Source organism: Aythya ferina (genome assembly GCF_964211825.1).
Source record: "Aythya ferina genome assembly, chromosome: 15".
NCBI lineage: Eukaryota > Metazoa > Chordata > Aves > Anseriformes > Anatidae > Aythya > Aythya ferina.
In genome coordinates this window covers 10,793,782-10,813,164 of record NC_140314.1, presented here as the reverse complement: position 1 = coordinate 10,813,164, position 19,383 = coordinate 10,793,782, and the positions used below count along the sequence as shown (strand labels likewise).

The following is a 19,383-nucleotide window of genomic DNA, read 5'->3' as shown; positions in this document are numbered from 1 at the left end:
CAAAGCAAATTGCTGGGTTGCTGGCTAGTTGGAGAGATAATAGAGAAAGAAGCCTTTCTCCTCCTGACAGCCTACATAAACACTGCAGTGCTCTTACCTGTATTATCGTGAATTACTCTGTATTAACCCACGGTATGAATCACAGAATCATTAAGATTGGAAAAGACATTCAAGATCATCTGATCCAATAGTGTTTTAAGTGTGGGGGTGTTCTTTTTTTTTTTTTTTTATGAGGATCAGGACTTGTAAGTAGCAATTTTGCATTGGTGCTCTGTTTTGGAAAACATTTGTACTTTCAAGTCTTTGTGCAGTCCAGCTTTCCTGTTATCTTTGCTTTTAAGAAATCTATCAGATCTTTCATGTTCATGTTTTTGGTGTCTTTGACTGCTCTGTACTAGTGAAAGTGTCTTCCAGTTCACACTGATTATTCAGTTTTGGAGTCTTTGCGCCTTACTTCATACTAGTAATTATGTATGTGTGTATATCGTATGTATATTTTTATATAGGCCTGCAACTGAATTTTACCATGAACTGGGGAGATTCTCATTACCTTGGGCTGACTGGACTTGAAGTGATAGGAAAGAATGGTCAAGCATTAAAAATAAGTACAGAACAGATTTCTGCTTCACCCCAAGACTTGAATGATCTTCCAGAGTATACAGGAGATTCCAGAACATTAGAAAAGTAAGTAGTGAAAGAGGTGGAGTCTGTTCAATATTCTTATCAATCAACAGTTTTAGAGTTTATCAATTTTAAATGCACTTTACATCAAATTGGATAAAATGACAGAACTATATGAACTTTTGTTAGGTTAACACATGTAAATACCAACATGATTTTCATACCCTCATTACTGATTCTTGGATTTCATGAGCTTCCCAGGAACGGTTTGTTGCAGAAAAATTAATGAGGTGTTTCCAAAAGACAATATTTGAGTTAGGAAAAGGTAACGTGCCTGATTGGTATCACTGCTAAGGACATTCCAGGCAGAAATATGTGCCTTCTATGGCATTTGTCTATGCATATGCAGTAATATTTTTGCAGGATTTCTGAATAATTATGAGGAAAAACGTCAAGTTAGTGAAGGGTGAGGTTGGATTAGGGAATTGCAGGAGTAGATACTAATTTTTAATACTGCAGCTTTCATTTAACTCCAATGAAGTTTTATTCATTGGCAAATAAACTTTCTCAAATTATGAAATGTACAAAAATCTTTTCCATAGGTTTAAAGATCTAAGAAATCTTCCCGTGAGATCCCTTATAATGAAGAGGTTCTGGAGGTACTATCCAGACTCCACTATGATGGACCCAGATACAAAGAATTAATTTAGCTTTTCCTTAGGTATCTTATCACCTCTGGATGGTTTTTTTTTTTTTTTTTTACAGCTTGGTCATCTGTTGATCCTAGAGTTTCTGGCAGGCTTTCTGCCTCTGATGTATTTGAGGAATTTTATTTATGGTACCTTTTGCGTGCTAGCCTTCATAACCTTTCTTAGCCTGTGAATATACATTTACCCTTCCAGAGTTTATGATCCTGTTGATTTAGTTTGTTTGATCATGACTTTTGTTGAAAGATGGCTTGTAATACTTTCTTTATCTGCCACTAAGCTAGGCTGGCTTCCATTTTTTCAAGTCCTCCCTCTTTCTAATGTCTTGCTTAGTGAGATAGATTTGTTCTATGCTTCCAGCATGATATCCCTTAATATTCTGTCTGCTGTGTATAAGGATTTCATTTTTTCTTTTCTTTTTTTTTTTTTGTCAGACTCCATTTTTACTTAAGAGGCTTCTTTAGCACAAGAAATAGGGGCTTTATTTTTTCCTTTTGATATTTCTGCAAAGTATGTTGAGTTTGAGTAGGCTTCAGTGCTCTTCAACTACAAAATTTCAAGTAAGTCCTGTGTACTATTTAGGACCAACCCAAGTTTTACATCTTTTTCGTTGGTTCAGTTTCTCTGTGAAAAGAGTCCTTACACATACCTGTTCCTGTGAGGAACTGCCAAGTCTGGTACCCACTTATTTATTACACTTTTAAATAGAGTAGATACATAGGGCAGTGTACAAAAGTAATTACACTGGGTCAATTAATTCATGTTCTCCTTTGCACTCTTTGTATGCCATAGTTTGTGGTGGAAGTTGGAATTCCAAGATGAGGAAATAATGGAATGAAATTTATCTAGTCAGCCTAACACCTGTGCTATTATGAGACAACACTGTCACTTTGGTAGAATTATTTATTTATTTATTAAAAACGAAGTAGGAATATGCTTAACTGTGAGCATGATGAAAGATGTGAACAGACTGCTGCTTCTCTGAGCTATATCCATCAGCCATTCAGCTCAGATTCAGTATAGTTGCATTATATAGTTGCACACAGTAACACACTGCAGACTGCCAGGTATGCTAAGCTAGGCACAGTTCTGTGTTAGTAAGTTATATAACATCTGGGCCTTAGGGCTTTGCCTTCAGTCATTTCGGTACAGAGAGACCAAATTAGCTTTTCTCTACCTGTTTGCACAGGGAAAAATAAGGATTTGTCTGTTATTCCTCAACAGACTCAACTAAATGAAATGTTTTTATTTTTTTCTTCTGCCTCCCTACCACCCCGGCCTTCAATTCAATAATTATGTATTACTTTTTTTTATTATTATTATGCTTCTTTAATTTCATAGATATAGGCATAATAAAGCCCTGGAATCTGTAAGTGGAAATCACAAAAAGACCTAGTAAAACACTTGTTTTCATGAGTAAAGCAGGCTTTTCCTTTCTGCCGCTAATGGATTTTTCTCCTCGTAGGTTAATAGATGGGACTAATATCACAGCTGAGGATGACCATATGTGGCTCATTCCCTTCTCTTTTGGAGAAAATCATCTGCTCACAATCCATTTTTATAAAATTGAAAATATTGCAGGGCTTCGCTTTTGGAACTATAATAAATCTCCAGAGGATACCTATAGAGGGGTAAGTAAAAGAAAAGGAGCACTGCCAGCAAAAATATACAGCAGTGCATTGGAAAATTGGTACTGTGATAAATGAATATAGCTGCCTTAATGGAATGCCATAAATCTTTCTAGATTGTCTGAGTCTGAGTTTTGTGGCAGGTATAATGCATTTTTGTCTCCACAAACAGCAAATACTGGAGAAAAAAAAAAAGAGAGAGACAGTTTAAAGAAAACTTCACAGATGATTTTTCTAAGAGACGCATAGTAGCACATATTATTTTCAAGATACATGATCTTGAAGTGATATCCTCTCACTAGCCAGTATTTAGGCCTACCATATGATTCTTCATTTCCTGCAATAAAAGGGTGGTAGAACAGTGAGCACGTCAACAGAAATCCTGTTTGGATAAGTTAAAGAAAGCAGTATCTGCGTATAAACTTCTTGTTGTCTCTGACAGTGGTGTTATTTAGTGTTTTCATGCTCTCTGCTGTTTTTAAGTCTGTCATTTTAAAAGTTATCATTTAGTACATCAATTATAAAAGCTGTATAGCTATTTAGTTAACTAGTAATGTTTAGTAAAATGTTAAATAGAGAATTTGGTGTGCCTTTTTAAAACAAGGAATGTAATGAAACTTCTTTATACTTGCATCATGAAACCCAACGCTCTGTCTCTGTGGCCATGCCATGCAATTTTCAAATTTGCTTTCAGTTTTTAAGTATATACTAACATAGAGTTTATGGTTCACTAAACCTATGTAGTTACCAGGCAGTTGAATGGAAAACAGCTGGGGATAGCAGAGTTATACTTGGCTGTCATACGTGGATTGTTTTAAGCCCAATTAATCAATGCTACCTTTTTCAAGAAGTGAGTCTCTAGAACTCTTAACATTTGTTTGGGAAAGCTGCCATCTTCCAGCAGTTTGGCTAATGTAGTTTAGCTAAAATTGTATAACATACCTCCTCACTTCTTTTTCTGAATTACTTGCTTTAATTTTGTTTTTATCCTGAACTCTTGGAGCTGACTATCAAATAACATCTGTTGGAGTTGGTGTTATATCTAGCTCTCATTCTGAGTTTGGCTGTAACTCATTTCCCTGCTTTTTCTCAGAAGACACATATGCTGTTGCAATGAAAGTGAAGAATTTGTTGCTGTTCACTGCGCAGTTTGTGAATCCGTGTCTCCAGATCTTCCCATTCACATCTAACTGGTGTGTTCTTGACTTCCAAATTCAGTCACATAAGGAGAAAAATGTTGGTGTGTATAAAACTAGAGAGAAGACGACAAAACAAAAACAAAAAAAAATCAGCAGAGCTCTGGAAAAATTTTTAGAATTGAAGTTGGAGGCATGGGTCCTTAATAAGATTGCACAAGATAGTAGCAAATATTGGAGAACTACTTTTCTACGTAAATTTACCTTCCAGGAATTTCTTTCATATGGACAATCACATAAGGAGGAGGTGTTCGCTCTCTGTAACTGAGCCCTGGCATCTTTTAACATAAGCATGAGGTGTTGTAGAGTGCCAAAGACTGTCCAAAGACTCGCAGGGTCCTGAGTGTGACATCTTTCATTCTAGCCACAACTGATACAGAAATTTTAACATTTGACAAGTGATTGTTTTAAATACATTGCATTAACCCAACATGCTTGACACATGGTAGGGTTCAGGAGCATGCTGAGCTTACCATGTAAACATACACCTTTGTAACATATAGTTCTTTTAGTAAAATCCATGACTTAATTTGTATGATTGAGCATAAAGAAAGGACTCTTCCCCATGAGAATGGTACAGCACTGGGACAGTATGCAGTGACAGGGTGAGACCTTGTTGGTGGAGGCTTTCAAAACTCCAACAAAAGGCAGAATAACCCAATTTAGTTTTGCTGGCCGCTCTGCTCTGAGCAAGAGTTGTGACTGGAGACTACACAGAACTCTATTTGAATTAAAATTTTTCTGTGATTCTTTATGTGTATTGCAATCTGAAGAACTGTCTGTAAATGGTGTTGTGGAATGTTTTTCTCTAGTATTGTGAGCCCAAGTTTCTCCAAGGCAGAGCAGGGAAGAAAAGTTTGAACATGAATTTTCCAATCAAATCTACTTTTTGTGTGTGTCTCAGTTATTAAAGGAGGAAAACAAACAAACAAACAAACAACAACAACAACAACAAAAACAGATCCCTAAGATCTAATGGGGAATTTGTTTTTTGGAGACCAAACCAAGACAGGAAGGAAGGAAGGAAAGAAGGTGTTGTGTGTGTTTGTTTGTCTGTTTGTTTTTACAGTTTATTTGCTAGATTGACAAAAGAGGTGGATCCAATAAAGCATGTTTGTGAGTGGCACACCTGTAAGTCCCATAGCAGTTACCGGGTACAATTTAAATGAGGCGTTTTTACCTCCAGTTCGGCAAAAGGATGAATGAGACAAGTTATTTGGAAAACTGAAGGTGCAGGATATCTGCTGGGCCCTGCAGCAAAGAGGCTTTGAACTGCAAACCCAGGGCAACATGACATTTGTTTTCTGAAGTATTGCTGTTCTTCTAGGAAACAGGATGTGAAATATAATGATTTTCTAGGCAGCTGTAGACTGGTGGATTCTATTCACAGCTTTAGTATGAGAGGGTAATGGCAGTGAACTGTCAAAATGAAGGCTTGTATGCTATTTCCAGCTCTATGAAAAATTACCTTGTGAAAGCTTTGTTATGCGATTTGTAAAATGCTGTGTGTGATGGTTGAGAGCCTTCTCAGATGATGAAAATTACTTAGAAATGAGGGCTCTAAAGGGCACATAAATATAAGCAGCTGTGGTGTAATAGGTAAGATTTCATCTCTGAGTCTCTAGACTTCCCATTCAATATGTGTTTCTTAAACTAAAGTGTATTTCAGTGGATTCTTTGCTTCTTCCTAGCCTGGCAGCCTGATTCATCTGGAAAGTAGCATGCAGTATCATGTCATATACAAAAAGTGTATCTCCTTTTTTGCTCCCAAGCTTATTAAAGATGAAGCCAGAAATAGTTATTTCCCCCCTACTTATACAAACTTTCCCTCTTAATTTATCTTTGTGCTCTTTGAAAGTGAAATGATTACCTCATTTAGTCCAGTACAGTATGTTAAGTTTTCAAATCAATAAATATTTATGTAAAAAAAAAAATAAATATCTTAAGCTTTACTTCTGGGTTATTACATGTACAACTTAATGAAATCATAATTGAATAAAAACAGTTTACAAATGGTAAAGATATGCAAACCGTTATGAATATCAGGAAACTGATAGTATATGGGCTTTGCAGAAAATCCTTAATGTTAAGCTCTTCTCAGAAAGCTAAAATTCCCATTTTAAGTGTCTATAAATACTGCATATGTATTTTAATATAAGCCCTAATAACAGGTGATGAAAATTAAATATTTCCATACAAAATTAAATTAGCCTCAAATTATCATATAGACATCAGTCAGTGTAAAATCTAGAGATAGACTAAATTGTCTTTTGCTAACTAAATGAATCCATTCTCATTCAGTCCATTAATCAGCAAGCTGTAATCGTAGTGACAGTTATAAGGCCATCTTGTTATGTTTTTCCAGGTATTATTCCTTCCTTAAGCAGTAATTAGTGATAGACTAAGTGCAATGAATGCTGCTTGTGATTATCATTAGGTTACATTTAACATACTGCAAGGCAAGATGCAGTGATAATTGTTGCTGCATGACCGAATCGTTATGTGTCTGGGATGGTGCATACAGCACCAGATGGTGCTGCTGGGGGAGGGTGAAGGGGCCAGGACTCCCTCATCTTCTTATTAAGCATGCCTGAATTATTTAGTTTAATCTTCAGAGATTGTATCAGGCACGCATACATCTGTGATGTGGACGTGGCTCAATCTGTTTTGCCTGATACAGGTACTTCTTCTTTATTCATTTGTCCTTGGGTTACATACAGCACTGCTTGGTACATCAGTTTGCATGATCCTGGAGAAGTCCAAATCCCACCTGCCACACAGATAAATAGAACTGGTGAAATACAGCTTTTCTGTAAACAGAATCGAGACCTGAATGTGTGTCTGCTCCCAAGAGATCATCAAGTTACATGATTTCTTAAAGGCTAGCTTCAGCCAGGGTTGAGCAGTCAGGCCTGAGCTAGCATTGCATTCAGCTGCACAACAAATAACTAACCATCTCCCCAGATGACACGTGCTGTCTTGAAAGCTGAGTCTGTCCAGTCTGATGGGTGTACTGCTGCAGCTCATAAAGCTTCAGTTTGCTGAGCTCTAGGGGGGGGAGCAGTAATTGAGGAGCTCTTCCAATCTTTTTCTTCTTCCCTCATCCCCAACCTCTGCCATCCCCATCAATCTCAACAGTTCAGTGTCACCTGTGATGCTTTGGATTGCACACTATAGGTTGCAACTGGTGTCTTCTGGTTTAGGCTAAAGGATGTGATACTACAGAAGAACGGAATAAATACATCAAAATTACTGAAACTATTATTTCAGCCTCAGAAGTGAGTGCTAGTGCATTGGATTTATGTTATGTTTTTTATGTTTTTTTAAACAAGGCTAAGGTAGTCCATGTAACGCTGGATGGTCACAGCATCTCCCCACCAGAGGGCTTTCTTATCCGCAAGGGACCAGGCAACTGCCACTTTGACTTCGCCCAAGAAATTCTCTTCCTTGACTATCTGCAGCCCCAGCTGATTAATAGGGTACAAAAGAGGTAAAGTAGGATATTTTTATTATCTGCACCACGTAGTTTCTCTTAACTGTTCAATATTTATATGTATTTTTATTTTGAAGCAAATCTGTAGCATCTAGATGAAAATATAATGTTCTCTAATCTCAATAAAATACATTATATTACATAATCTGGGGGGCAGAGGGGTGTGTGTGTGTTTTGACTTAATTTCTTGGGTTTGCTCTGTTCTTTTCCGAATAACCCAAGAATGTACATACAAACTATTTTGCCTTGGTCATTTTGGCAGGACTGGTTCAAAGAGAATGGAACAAGCTAGTATGGACTATGAAGCACCATTAATGCCATGTGGTTGTATCCTTCTCTGTCATTTTCTCATTTGGTACGCAACTCCGAAGTGTTCTGTATAACATTGTAATGAATCCTGACAGTTTTGAATCCAACAGTTTCTGGTGCTTTAAGAAATGACTGAGATACCAAGAATATGATGAGAAAGGTATGAATTAAGAGTAAATAAATGAAACAGAATATAAGAATGTGTCACCTGTAGTAAAATGCTCCAGTAGCTTTTTTTCCTGCCTTTTGGAATCCTCCCGAGCTAGAGGTTCATAAGCACAGTATCCTGCCAGCCTGTCAACACTAAAAGTAGTCTGTATTTTTGGCGTATCTTTGAATGTTCTCATTGCTATTTCTTGGAATTTGTCTTATTTTACATCTTTGTTAAGGCTGTGTTTATCAGAACTGTGTAATATTTTTCCCATTTTTGTTAAGTTTAAAAAGCCAGAAACATTGAGCTTTCTTAAATAAGTACAGACTTTTGTGATACTACTTCCTGTCATGCCATCCATCTACTTGACAGGCCTTTTAAATCCATTAGGCTATTCTAACCATGTTTAGAGACACTGAGGTCTCAGCAAGACTAAGTTCCTGACAGTTTCATGAAAATCAGTGGCTGGGTAGAGGAAAGAGAAAAATAGGTTCTCCACTAGAGAAATGGACAGCACATACCTATTACATTTTCTGCCATTCAATGAATGGGCATATTTGCTGGCCAGTTGTCACTCATGCAATTCAAAACCAAGCAAAGGTGTATTCAGAAAATGTAGAAAGGCAATCAAGCCTCCAGATAAGAGCTGTGGTGTTAATAAGTTGCAATATATAATGAGGAAGGTCACACACTTAAAAATAAATAATGATAAAATAAAAATAACAATAATAAAAAATCATTAGTTCTTCAGAAGAACATACATGAGCATATGTGAATGTAAGTAGATAGACTTTTATGTAGTTGTTCCAACTGCAGATTTTCATTTTTGTGTAGTATCAGTATTAGAAATGACAGACTTTTTCTCTGAGAATAATACAGTTTATTCACAGGGGTTTAAGACAAAGTCTGGAGTGAACAATACATTTTTTCACCCATATTATAACTAGATATAATGGAACTTGTTGCTATAAGATGTCACTTCAAAGAGGAAGGATCATGAATGATTGGACTTCTATAGACATTAAGAAGAGTAAGGATTGTTGTAATGTGTATTGAGAGTATTAAAAAAAAAACACTCTTCCCTCTTTATAGACTAAAAAGAAATTCTTGATGGCTGCATACTCTACAATATCTGTCTAATAATGTTTCTTATGAAAGCATTAGGTATTGGCCACTGCAGGAAACAAGGATGAATTGTGATTTTTTTCCTAAAAGCTTTTCTTCATTTCAAACAGAAATTTTTGGATTTGAATAGGAAATGCGAATTCTGTGGTGTCAAAGAGACCTGACTAATCTGTCAGACTGTATCTCCAGTTGTAAAGAGAATTGGCAAGCAGCTGCCATCCAAACTTGGTGCCAAAAAGCATGGCAAAACTTGCATCTGTTCAACTTCTTTACACTGAGATAAGGTGACAGCATCCAAAGTATTCAGGCTTGCAGAGCTGTGAATCTGTGATACAAATATGTAGCCTACTTTGGTATTTGGCTAAACAGTCCTTGTAGTATCAGAAGCATCTCATACACTGCAGATGAGAATGTCTAACATTGGAGATATGTGTTGCACAGTCATTTTTGAAAGTGCAAGATAAATGTTCCATTAGGAAAAAGTATCAGCATCAAAATTTTCCTTAATAGCTCTTTGCTTTTCAGTTGTTTTTCAGTTTCAGCTTCTGACAACTTGGGGTGATCCATACTACATCGGTTTGAATGGACTGGAGCTGTTCAATGAACATGGAGACCAAATCTTACTGACTGAAAATAGTATCCTTTGAATTTGATTCAGTGTTCCATGGGTAACCAATAGATGGAATGAAGGACACATCTGAAAGATTCATAGCAATCAGGGCCACTGAAGAGTTGCACTTCAGCACTCTATATCAACTAAATTTGGCCTCACCTCTGTAGCTGGTAAGCTTATGGAGCAGGTAGACCTAGAAACCATGTTAAGGTATATGGAAGACAGGGAGGTGATTGGAGACAGCTAGCATGGCTTTACAAAGGGCAAATCATGCCTGACTGCCTTGGTGGCTTTCTACAACAGAGTGACACCATTGGTGGACAAGGGGAGAGCAACTGATGTTATCTACCTGGACTTGTACAAAGCCTTTGATATGGTCCTACACAACATCCTTGTCTCTAAATTGTAGAGCTATGGATTTGATGGATGGACTGTTTGGTGGATACAGAATTGACTGGATGGCCACATCCAAAGAGTAGTGGTCAACATGTCATTGTCCAGGTGGAGTGGTGTCCCTAAGCATTCCGTACTGGGACTGGTACTGTTTAATGTCTTCAACATGGATAGTGGGATTGAGTGCACCCTCAGCAAGTTTGTGGATGACATGAAGTTGAGTGGTGCAGCTGACCACTAGAGGGACCCTGACAGGCTTGAGAGGTGGGCCTGTACAAACCTCGTGAAGTTCAACAAGGCCAAGTGCAAGGTTCTGCACCTGGGTCAAGGCAATCCCAAACATCAGTACAGACTGGGTGATGAATGGGTAGAAAGCTGCCCTGCAGAGAAAGATGTGGGGGTAGTGGTAGATGAAAAAACTTGATATGATCTGGCAACGTGCACTTGCAACCCAGAAAGCCACCCGTATCCTGGGCCACATCAAAAGTACGGTGGCCAGCAGGGCAAGGGAGGGGATTCAACCCATCCACTGTCCTTTCATGAGACCCCACCTGGAGCCCTACGTTCAGCTCTGAGGCCCCAGCACAAGATACAGGGAGCTGGTAGAGCTAGTCCTGCAGAGGCCACAAGGATGATCAGAGGGCTGGAGCTCCTCTCCTGTAAAGATAAAGAGAGACTGAGAGAGATGGGGTTGTTCAGCCTGGAGAAGAGAATGCTCCAGGGAGACCTTACAGCAGTCTTCCAATACTTAGATGGGGCATACAAGGAAGATGAGGAGAGACCAGGGTGTGTAGTGATAGGACAGGAAGCAATAGTTTTGAACTAAAAGGGGGAAGATTTAGAATAGATATTGGGGAAAAAATCCTTTACCATGAGGGTGGCTAGATACTGGCTGGTCCAGAGAAGCTCTATCCCTGGCAGTGCCCAAGGGCAGGCTGGATGGGATTTGTGGAGCCTGGACTTGGGCGGAGGTGTTCCTGCCTATGGCAGTGTGGTTGTATCTAGATGATCATTAAAGGTCCCTTCCAACCCAAACCATTCTCTGGTTCTATGAATCTTAAAGAGCTGGAAGTGTATACCTCCATATAGAACTGATGTTGTTCAATCACATTGTAAAAGCAGTGTATCTTAACCAACTAAAACTGATAAAAACGTGAATGCTGTGTGTATTGTATATCTCAACAGATCCTCATTTTTTTATAAATAGAGATTACACTGAAAAAAAAGTGAAGGTTCTTTTCTGAGCAACATTTTTATTTATGTATTCTATGGTGCATGATGAACTTGAAATCTCCACATCTGTGATGGAGAAGAAACATTTGAAATTGAAGTGTTAATAGTTTGTTTTTAAGATCAGGGGATTTTTGACTTACATTGTATACCTTTACAGTATGTCCTTATTGTATATTTTTACAATGCCATGTAAAGATAGCACAGCTAGTTTGGAATAATCACCTGTTTCTGCTTGTACAGCAGTGTTTCTTGGATATCTTAGGATCCCAGAAAAAGCACATCTGTCTCAGTACAGTACATGTGATAATTCAGCTACCAAGTCTGAAGCAAGCTTTTCTTAAATAGCTGAGTCATTTCTGTGCTATTTATTAAATTCCTTATAAATATTGAGAGACTCCAGCCTTCTAGAAAGCAAAGCAAGGGGAAACTATTGTCCATCAAACTAGCTTGCTAGGGTCTTATAATTCTGAAGACAATGTCATCCATCCACATTTCTTTGCATGTCTTTAGCATACATATGTTTTAAACTGAAACATTCCCTTACAGAGGAAGTCTAGTTATACAGAAAGCCTATAGAAGGTTTAATCTTTCCCTCTCAAAGAAATGAAAGAAGGTCTTATTAGACAGTTAATGATTTTTATTAGAAGTATTATGGAACTTCAGGAAAATGCAGTCAGACTGGCTATCTCCTACAAGGATACTTTTCTTAAGGTATCTTTCATATGAGTTTCTACATGTTTGTGCTAAAAAAAAAGTGGAGCTTTGTCACAAAATAAATAAAACAACACTTGGGAAGTGACTATTTCTAATAAGGGAACTTTATTGATGAAGTCATGAAAATGTACTTTAAAAGAAATGAAATGCAGCTAATTAATTTCTTCCTATTTTAAACATAATTTCAAATGCCAGAATCTGTAAGAGTTTTACTGCTTTAAAAAATGTGTTCTCAAGTTCCTCAGCTAGCTAAGTAAAATACTTGGAGTATTTTACAATTTTTACTGCTCTATTCTATCTATAGAATACTTGCTCATGGAGTCTGGAAGAGCAAGCATGAACTTTTAAAATATGTTATTTCTGAAACGTCCTTTACAGTTATTTAAACTTAAAGCTTTTTTTTCCAGATATTGCTGCTTTTCCAGATAGTGTCAATGTTTTGGAAGATGTATCTGGAGATATCCGAACTCCAGACAAACTCATTGACAGAGTAAATAACACAACTGATGGCAGACATATGTGGCTTGCACCAGTTCTTCCTGGTTTGGTACATTTTCCCTTTTCATTCCATTCTAGCGATGTGCATACAGGTGGCCAGAAGCATAACAGAAAGGGAAAACATGCATAATCTTTAGGTAAATTTGGTATTAGTAAGCTAGGCTACCTTTCAGAAGACGTTCTCTTTATTCCACTTTCTCTTCACTGAAAAGGTAGCAGCGGTATATATCTCCCAGCTTTGTAACCTGCTTGTTATTTCCCTGATGCAACAGCAAAATAATTTCCAGAGGTAGCATGGATGTTTTATCAGCTACTCTGATAATGTTACTGGTAAAACAGCTTAATATATGTGTTTTGTGCAGTGAACACCTTTCAAATGGGAATGTACTAAAATTGTAAACCATTTTTTGCAAAAGACAATAAATTTTGTTACAGTAATTAGAATTTCTTTAAACCTCATTAACTGTCTTGAATTCAAATTCATAAATTAGACGTGACAGACATAGTATTTCATGTCCTAAAGCTCCAAGCAATTGAGCCCTTTTAGAAGCAGCATGTTTAAAGTATGGGGTACCAAATATCTAAACAGGAAAAGCTGATAAACTTAGATGGGTTCTTACTTTGTTTTGGGAGAGAACATTTTTGCATGGGGCTGTTTTTGGACATTGTTAAGGTGTATTTCTTAGAGGATAGATTTCAAAACTATTAAAATGTAAACCTAAAGTGTGATGTGCTATAGCTTACTGTGTTGGAAAAATCCTTACTGCATATATTAGTTATTTATTTAGACTACTATAAGCAAAGGATTAAGTCAGTTTTGAAAATAATCTGTATATTCTTTGATGATGTAATGCAGTGAGTATAGTTAAGATAAAACTTTAATTATACTTGGGAATACTGACTGCTTGTGTTTCTTAGGAAAATGGAAGTTCTGTGTAATGCCTGAGGTTCCTAGGGTCTAGATCCCACATCTTGAACCTGGTAATTAACTCGGGATGCACAGATACCCATTGTAGCATCGTGAATGGTTGATTTGACAACCATCTGAGTTTGCATGTCTGACATGTGTTAATGTCCTTATAAAAACATTATTGCAGAGATTATTTCATTTTGGCAAAAGGAAAATAATGCCTGAGGTTCTAGCACAGATCCATACAATGTTTTTTGTGTCATCATGTCTGGCACCAAAGTAGTAGATAAGATATTATCCATTTACCCTTTTTAACACTAATATGTTTTTTAATATGTATTTGCAGGAGGGACAAGTAAGCAAAGTAATGGCCCTTTCTGTACTTAAGCTGTAGCGAGTGATACCTTTTCAAGATCCATATAGTTCTTTCCTCTCTGCCATCTTCCATGGTTTGGTTGCAAAGCCAGCAAGTACAAATGGATTAAGCAAGCAGCCTGTTAATGATCATTGTCTATAGTTGGGATGCTGAACCAAGTCTTCTGTATCCTCATTGTTAGCTTGTTTTGAAACATTTTAATTGTCTTGAAAGCTGAATTAACTTTTTGCTACATTGGAAAATTTGAAAGCTTTAGGAAAAAAATATACAATGGGACTTTCTTTTCCTTTTTAAATTTATCTTCCTTTCTACCTCTAAAATTTTAGAGATTTATTACTAATATAAGTTTGGTTTGAATTCTTTATTACCCTTTTACTTTATATTTTATTTGTTTGTTTGAATGCATTTTCCATCAGATTTTTCATTTTCTATCACACTAACAATTGTCTTTGGACATTTTAGCCCAAATTTTCTCCCAGAAAAGCATACATAAAAGCAGCTTTATTGACCACATCTACCTCTCTTTCTTCAGTACAAAAAATATGTAGTGATTTAATACAAATAACAGTTTCTTCTACAAAACATTGAAGGATTAAGACTACAGAGGATGCTAGAGGGCGAATATAGGATACATTGGCCTAAAGTTGATATAGTAACTCATAAAAGGAATAACATAGAATTAGCTGTAATAGGCAAGATTTGTTTCCTGTGACCTAATCTGTGTTCTTAACATCTTGACATTGATGTCACTTAAAGATAAAATGAACGGTATCTGAAGCAATAATTATTTGGCAAGCATTAGGAGAGTTGTCTGTGTACCTGTTTTTGCAACTTGTGTGGGGTACACAACTTCTGTTAGAGTTTTGTTGGGATATATGAGAAATGTTAGTGTTGCTAGTAGGAAGATGGATTCCGCTCATAGTCAGCTTGTCTCATGCTGAAGTCCATGTCTGTGTTTTTGTTGATGTAATACTCATTAAAAGTGTCTTTCTCGCCCTCTCCCAAATGATTAGCAGTCCTGAATGACAAGCTCAGATGCAGATGTCATCTTCTGAGTTAATGTACATTTGAGAGGGCAGCTCTGGAGAAGAGGCAACATGTGTGAATTATCAACAGAGATGATAGCTGAACTTAAGTCCTTATCAGTTTTCTGCCCTCTAGCTATATCTCTTTAAATGCAGACCAATTTTGATGAAACTTGTATGAAACTTTTCTTTGGGGGATTTGTGCTCTAAAATGTAAATGAATTCTCTTTTGCAGGTGAATAGGGTGTATGTTATTTTTGATGTACCTACTACTGTTTCAATGATCAAGTTATGGAATTATGCCAAAACACCTCAGAGAGGTGTGAAGGAATTTGGTGTAAGTAATTTTGTATGCCTTGTTACTCTTTTGGTGAATCACCTTACCATGATTTCTGCACTTTTTTCAGTTTCCTTCAGTGTGATTCTATATAATCTGAAAGAAAGGGATTTATATCATTTATCACTGTATTTAGTATTAAAATGATTAACCTCTGCAAGTCATGTGTCCTGTTTATCAGGTGTTTTTAATAATTAGATAATTAGATAATTGTTTTAAGATAGAATAATGCTTTTCTTTCTCTAGTAACTATAGAACAGGTCTGTAATACTGGTTAATACTGGTCTGTAATAACCACAGACACAGGTTTTGGACAGCTGAAGTGAGTTAAGATTCATTAATTCCTAAATTTAAGAGTGATTTGCTCCAGTTAATAGAAGTGCAATTACATAGAGCATGAAATACATTTTGAGTACCTTTTTGAAAACTTCATTAGAAATGTAAGTAAGAAGACAAAAACTGGAGGGGGGGGGGAACCCACCAGCAAATGGAACAGAATGGAAATTTAGGGAGACAAAAACTAAAATAATGACTGGACTTCTGAAACAAACAGTGCAAAATGTTTTTTAGTTATTTCATTGAGAGGACTACTGAAAGTGATTCCTAGGGTTTTTTTAATCTTTTTTTTTTTTTTTTTTTTTTTTTAATATCTTTAGCTTCTGGTGGATGACTTGCTTGTGTACAACGGGATTCTGGATATGGTGAACCATGTTGTGTCAGGCATCCTACCAACTTGTGACCCAGTGGTCCCATACCATACCATTCTCTTTACAGACGATGAAAAGATTTGCCATCAGAAGAGAAGTGTTATTAGGTATGTGGGTGGATCTTGACTGGAAGAGTGTTGTTTTCAAAAACTGTTTTTGTGACTAATGTTAGGAGTACACAAATAGGTATAAACGTTCCCTATAAAGCATACTCAAACCCATTTAATGGTTAAAAAATAATCTTTTTCTTTTAAATAAAAGGACCAAAACGCTAGCTTTAGCTTTATTTCTAAGCATTTTTTAGCATTTATTTAGATTATTGATTCATATTTATATGTATTTTCATGGCAGTCTATAGTAATAAAGACAAAGTAAAGGAACTAGGTCTCCTTAGAGAAGAAATAATAAACCCCAATGATACTATGTTGGGGGGAGTAGGGGGATAACGATCAAATATCAAAAGTAAATTAAAAGTCCTCTGATTTTTCACAAATAATAATTCAAAAAACAGAAATCTATTATTTTATGAATGTTCTAGTGAACTATTAACTGAGAATGAATTGAGTTCTGAGGACTAACACTTTGAAACCACCAAGCTGGCAATCTCACAGCAAATGTGATGAAAAATACACTTATGTTCTGAAGATCAGGGCTAACAGGGCCTAAAAAACAGTCCCTAGCAAGGAAAATGAAGACTGAAAGAAAAGCATATATTCAGTGAGATTGAAAAGGTGAAAAATTTAAAGCTTATACAAATAAACACTTGCTTATACATCGGACTGTTAAAAAGCAGAATGTCTTGCACATACATAACTTGAAAAAAGACAACAGTTCGCATTTAGAAGAGACATATTCATTCAGAAGAATACTAAAATATTTAAAAATAAGTGGAAGGAATGTAAGCTATCTTGACTCACTGTAGAAGTTCACATTTGCTTACAGGGATTTCCTTTGCTTCTCTAAAGCACAGGAAAATGCACAGGTGGTGTGGGCCACAGGCAATGCCAGATGTTAAAGTAGATTATTGTTGTTTTGGAAGTATTGTGTTAGACTTGTGTTTTTGGACAAGTGGCTGTGTTGTCATGGTAAAATTTGGCGGTAAAGAGTTTTTCAAGTGAAAAAGTTACTGAAATGAAAAATGTCTTGAGGAATTATGAGTTTTGAAGAGTTTTTCAGTGGGATACAGGAAGAAGGAGAAATGAACTTTTACTTTCTTCAGTTTAACATCTTCATTTTAACATCTTTGAGTATTATTTTATTGAAAGCAGGGAAGTTCCACGTATAGTTGTAGATCTTCTTCACATAACTTCCTTTACACATGCTTAAAAGACATATATCTGTTGATTAAGTTTTAAGAGGGAAATCCTTTTATGGTCTCACAAAATTCATGATCTGTTTTCCAGTCAAAAATATGCAGAGTCTTTTCTCATAGAATTCCTGTGCAGGAATGTTCTTGGTCTTCCTTCTTAGCTTGTTTTGCAGTCCTCTATTCCTTCTTTTTCCTTATGCTACCCCACTAAAATATAGGGTACTCTGACAATAAAACATAGATATCTACTATATCTATCTATATATATTTTAAAATGTGTATATTCTTGAGCTTTTATATGTTGGTACTTCTGACTTTGGTCTATTCTCTTTCACATGTCAATGGTAACACTTTATGAACCCTGAACTCTGACTTTGGTCTATTCTCTTTCACATGTCAATGGTAACACTTTATGAACCCTGAACTGAAGTCTCATGTTATCATCAGTGATGTAAATTCTGATTTGCTCCAGTATTGTTTCTCCTGTTGCACTCTGTTGGTTTGAGAGGTATTACATTTTTTCCTGCAAGAATAGAAGCCTATTGTGTGTAGTATTTGTAAAGAAAAGAAAAAAATCAAAGGCATGGATTTTTCTCTGTGTGAAAGGGAGATGTTAGTGTTGTTTTCTTTACATTTTTTTTCTGTAATTTAATTAAACTTTGAATTTATTGTTTCTTTCACACACAAAAAAATCTTAAAATTCTATCTCAGCCTGTAAACAAAACTTATCACAATAAATTAATATTGCAGGATTTTTTCAAGTAATACTATATAAACATTACAAAATAATGTTAAGTTCCATATTCCATAAAGAGGGCTTTTATACCCTCTTTGTACAGCACTAATGTAAAATCTCTCTTTGGTTGTTATGGTTCAAGTTGTGCAGGCAGGCAAGAAAATTGTAGCATGAATTTGATGTTTATATTTGAATGTGTGCCTACTGCTACATATGCCACTAGTTAAAATTGGCAAAAAAAAAAACAAAAAACAAAAAACCAACAACAACAACAAAAAAACACAACAACAACAAACAACAACAAACCAAACAAACAGACAAAACCAAAACAAAACCAAAAACAAACAAACGAAAAAAAACACTTCAGGTAGATGCAGACAGAATGCCTTGTCTTTCTACGTAGTCTCATGATGTGTTTGTGCTTCAGTGTTTTTTTTTTGTTTGTTTCAGTTTTTGTATTATTTCTTTTAAGCCTCCTGAACCTAAGTAACTCATTTGGTAACCTTTTCCATGCCAATCATAGCCTTACAAAATGTTGATTATTTCGGTTATTGTACTGACTTTAATCTTTTCAGCAATCATATGGGAGATCAGGATGTACGAATGATGAATGAAAATCAGATTATCACAAACAGCAAAATGAAGCAAGTTGTGGCTGATCCAGGTTAGTTCTGTCTTTACAATTTTCTGCTTATTTTCTAGGAAGACAGTATGGATAATAAACATTGCTAAAGACCTAAGCTGGGAAAAATGGGAAGACTTACACCCCTTTTATTTATTTAGCTCTACCTTTTCTTAGGAAAAAGCAAACATGAATGTCATACTCTGATGGATTTTTATTCTGTATCTAACTCTGAAAGTGGATGAAATAAATCAATGGCCTATGTGGCATGTAGTTGTAGTTTATACCAACACATGAACAGAAGTCCTCAGGAAAGAAACTGACTTAAGGTAAACTGAAAAGTAGTGTTATAGTACAGGTCCAAAGATAGCTTTTGGAGTAATAGGCTTGTTGCTTCCCCACTGGCCTTTTAAGCAGCTTTAGAGATGATGCATATGTGTCCTAGAACTACTTGCTTGTTGTTCCTCAAGCAAATCCAAAATCACAATAAATGGAACAGGGATGAAAAAGAGTTGACCTTATTCCTCCCACTGTCTGTCTTGTTGGTCTTTTGTCTTACAAAGTGATAACTAAAGAGCCTATTTTTTGTTTTGTTTTGCTTTTTTTTCCTTCCCCAAGGAGGAATAGTAGATTGTGTTTATAGTCTGAAAAGTCCCTGTCATTGTAAATTATACAGGATG

General features: G+C 36.2%; 1 protein-coding gene across 12 annotated transcripts in view; it reads left to right on the top strand.

Moving 5' to 3' along the window:
- KATNIP (katanin interacting protein) overlaps window positions 1-19,383 on the top strand; it is a 72,338-nt gene that overhangs the window by 50,047 nt on the left and 2,908 nt on the right. For 7 of the 12 annotated variants that reach the window (XM_084537051.1, XM_084537057.1, XM_084537053.1 and 4 more), the window contains 9 exons: window positions 507-684; window positions 2,794-2,959; window positions 7,485-7,642; window positions 7,908-7,972; window positions 9,756-9,866; window positions 12,591-12,730; window positions 15,228-15,329; window positions 15,986-16,143; window positions 18,657-18,745. In XM_084537051.1, the coding sequence (XP_084393177.1) occupies window positions 507-684; window positions 2,794-2,959; window positions 7,485-7,642; window positions 7,908-7,972; window positions 9,756-9,866; window positions 12,591-12,730; window positions 15,228-15,329; window positions 15,986-16,143; window positions 18,657-18,745 (1,167 nt within the window). The other 5 variants (XM_084537055.1, XR_014698304.1, XR_014698305.1 and 2 more) reach the window with 5 other exon arrangements.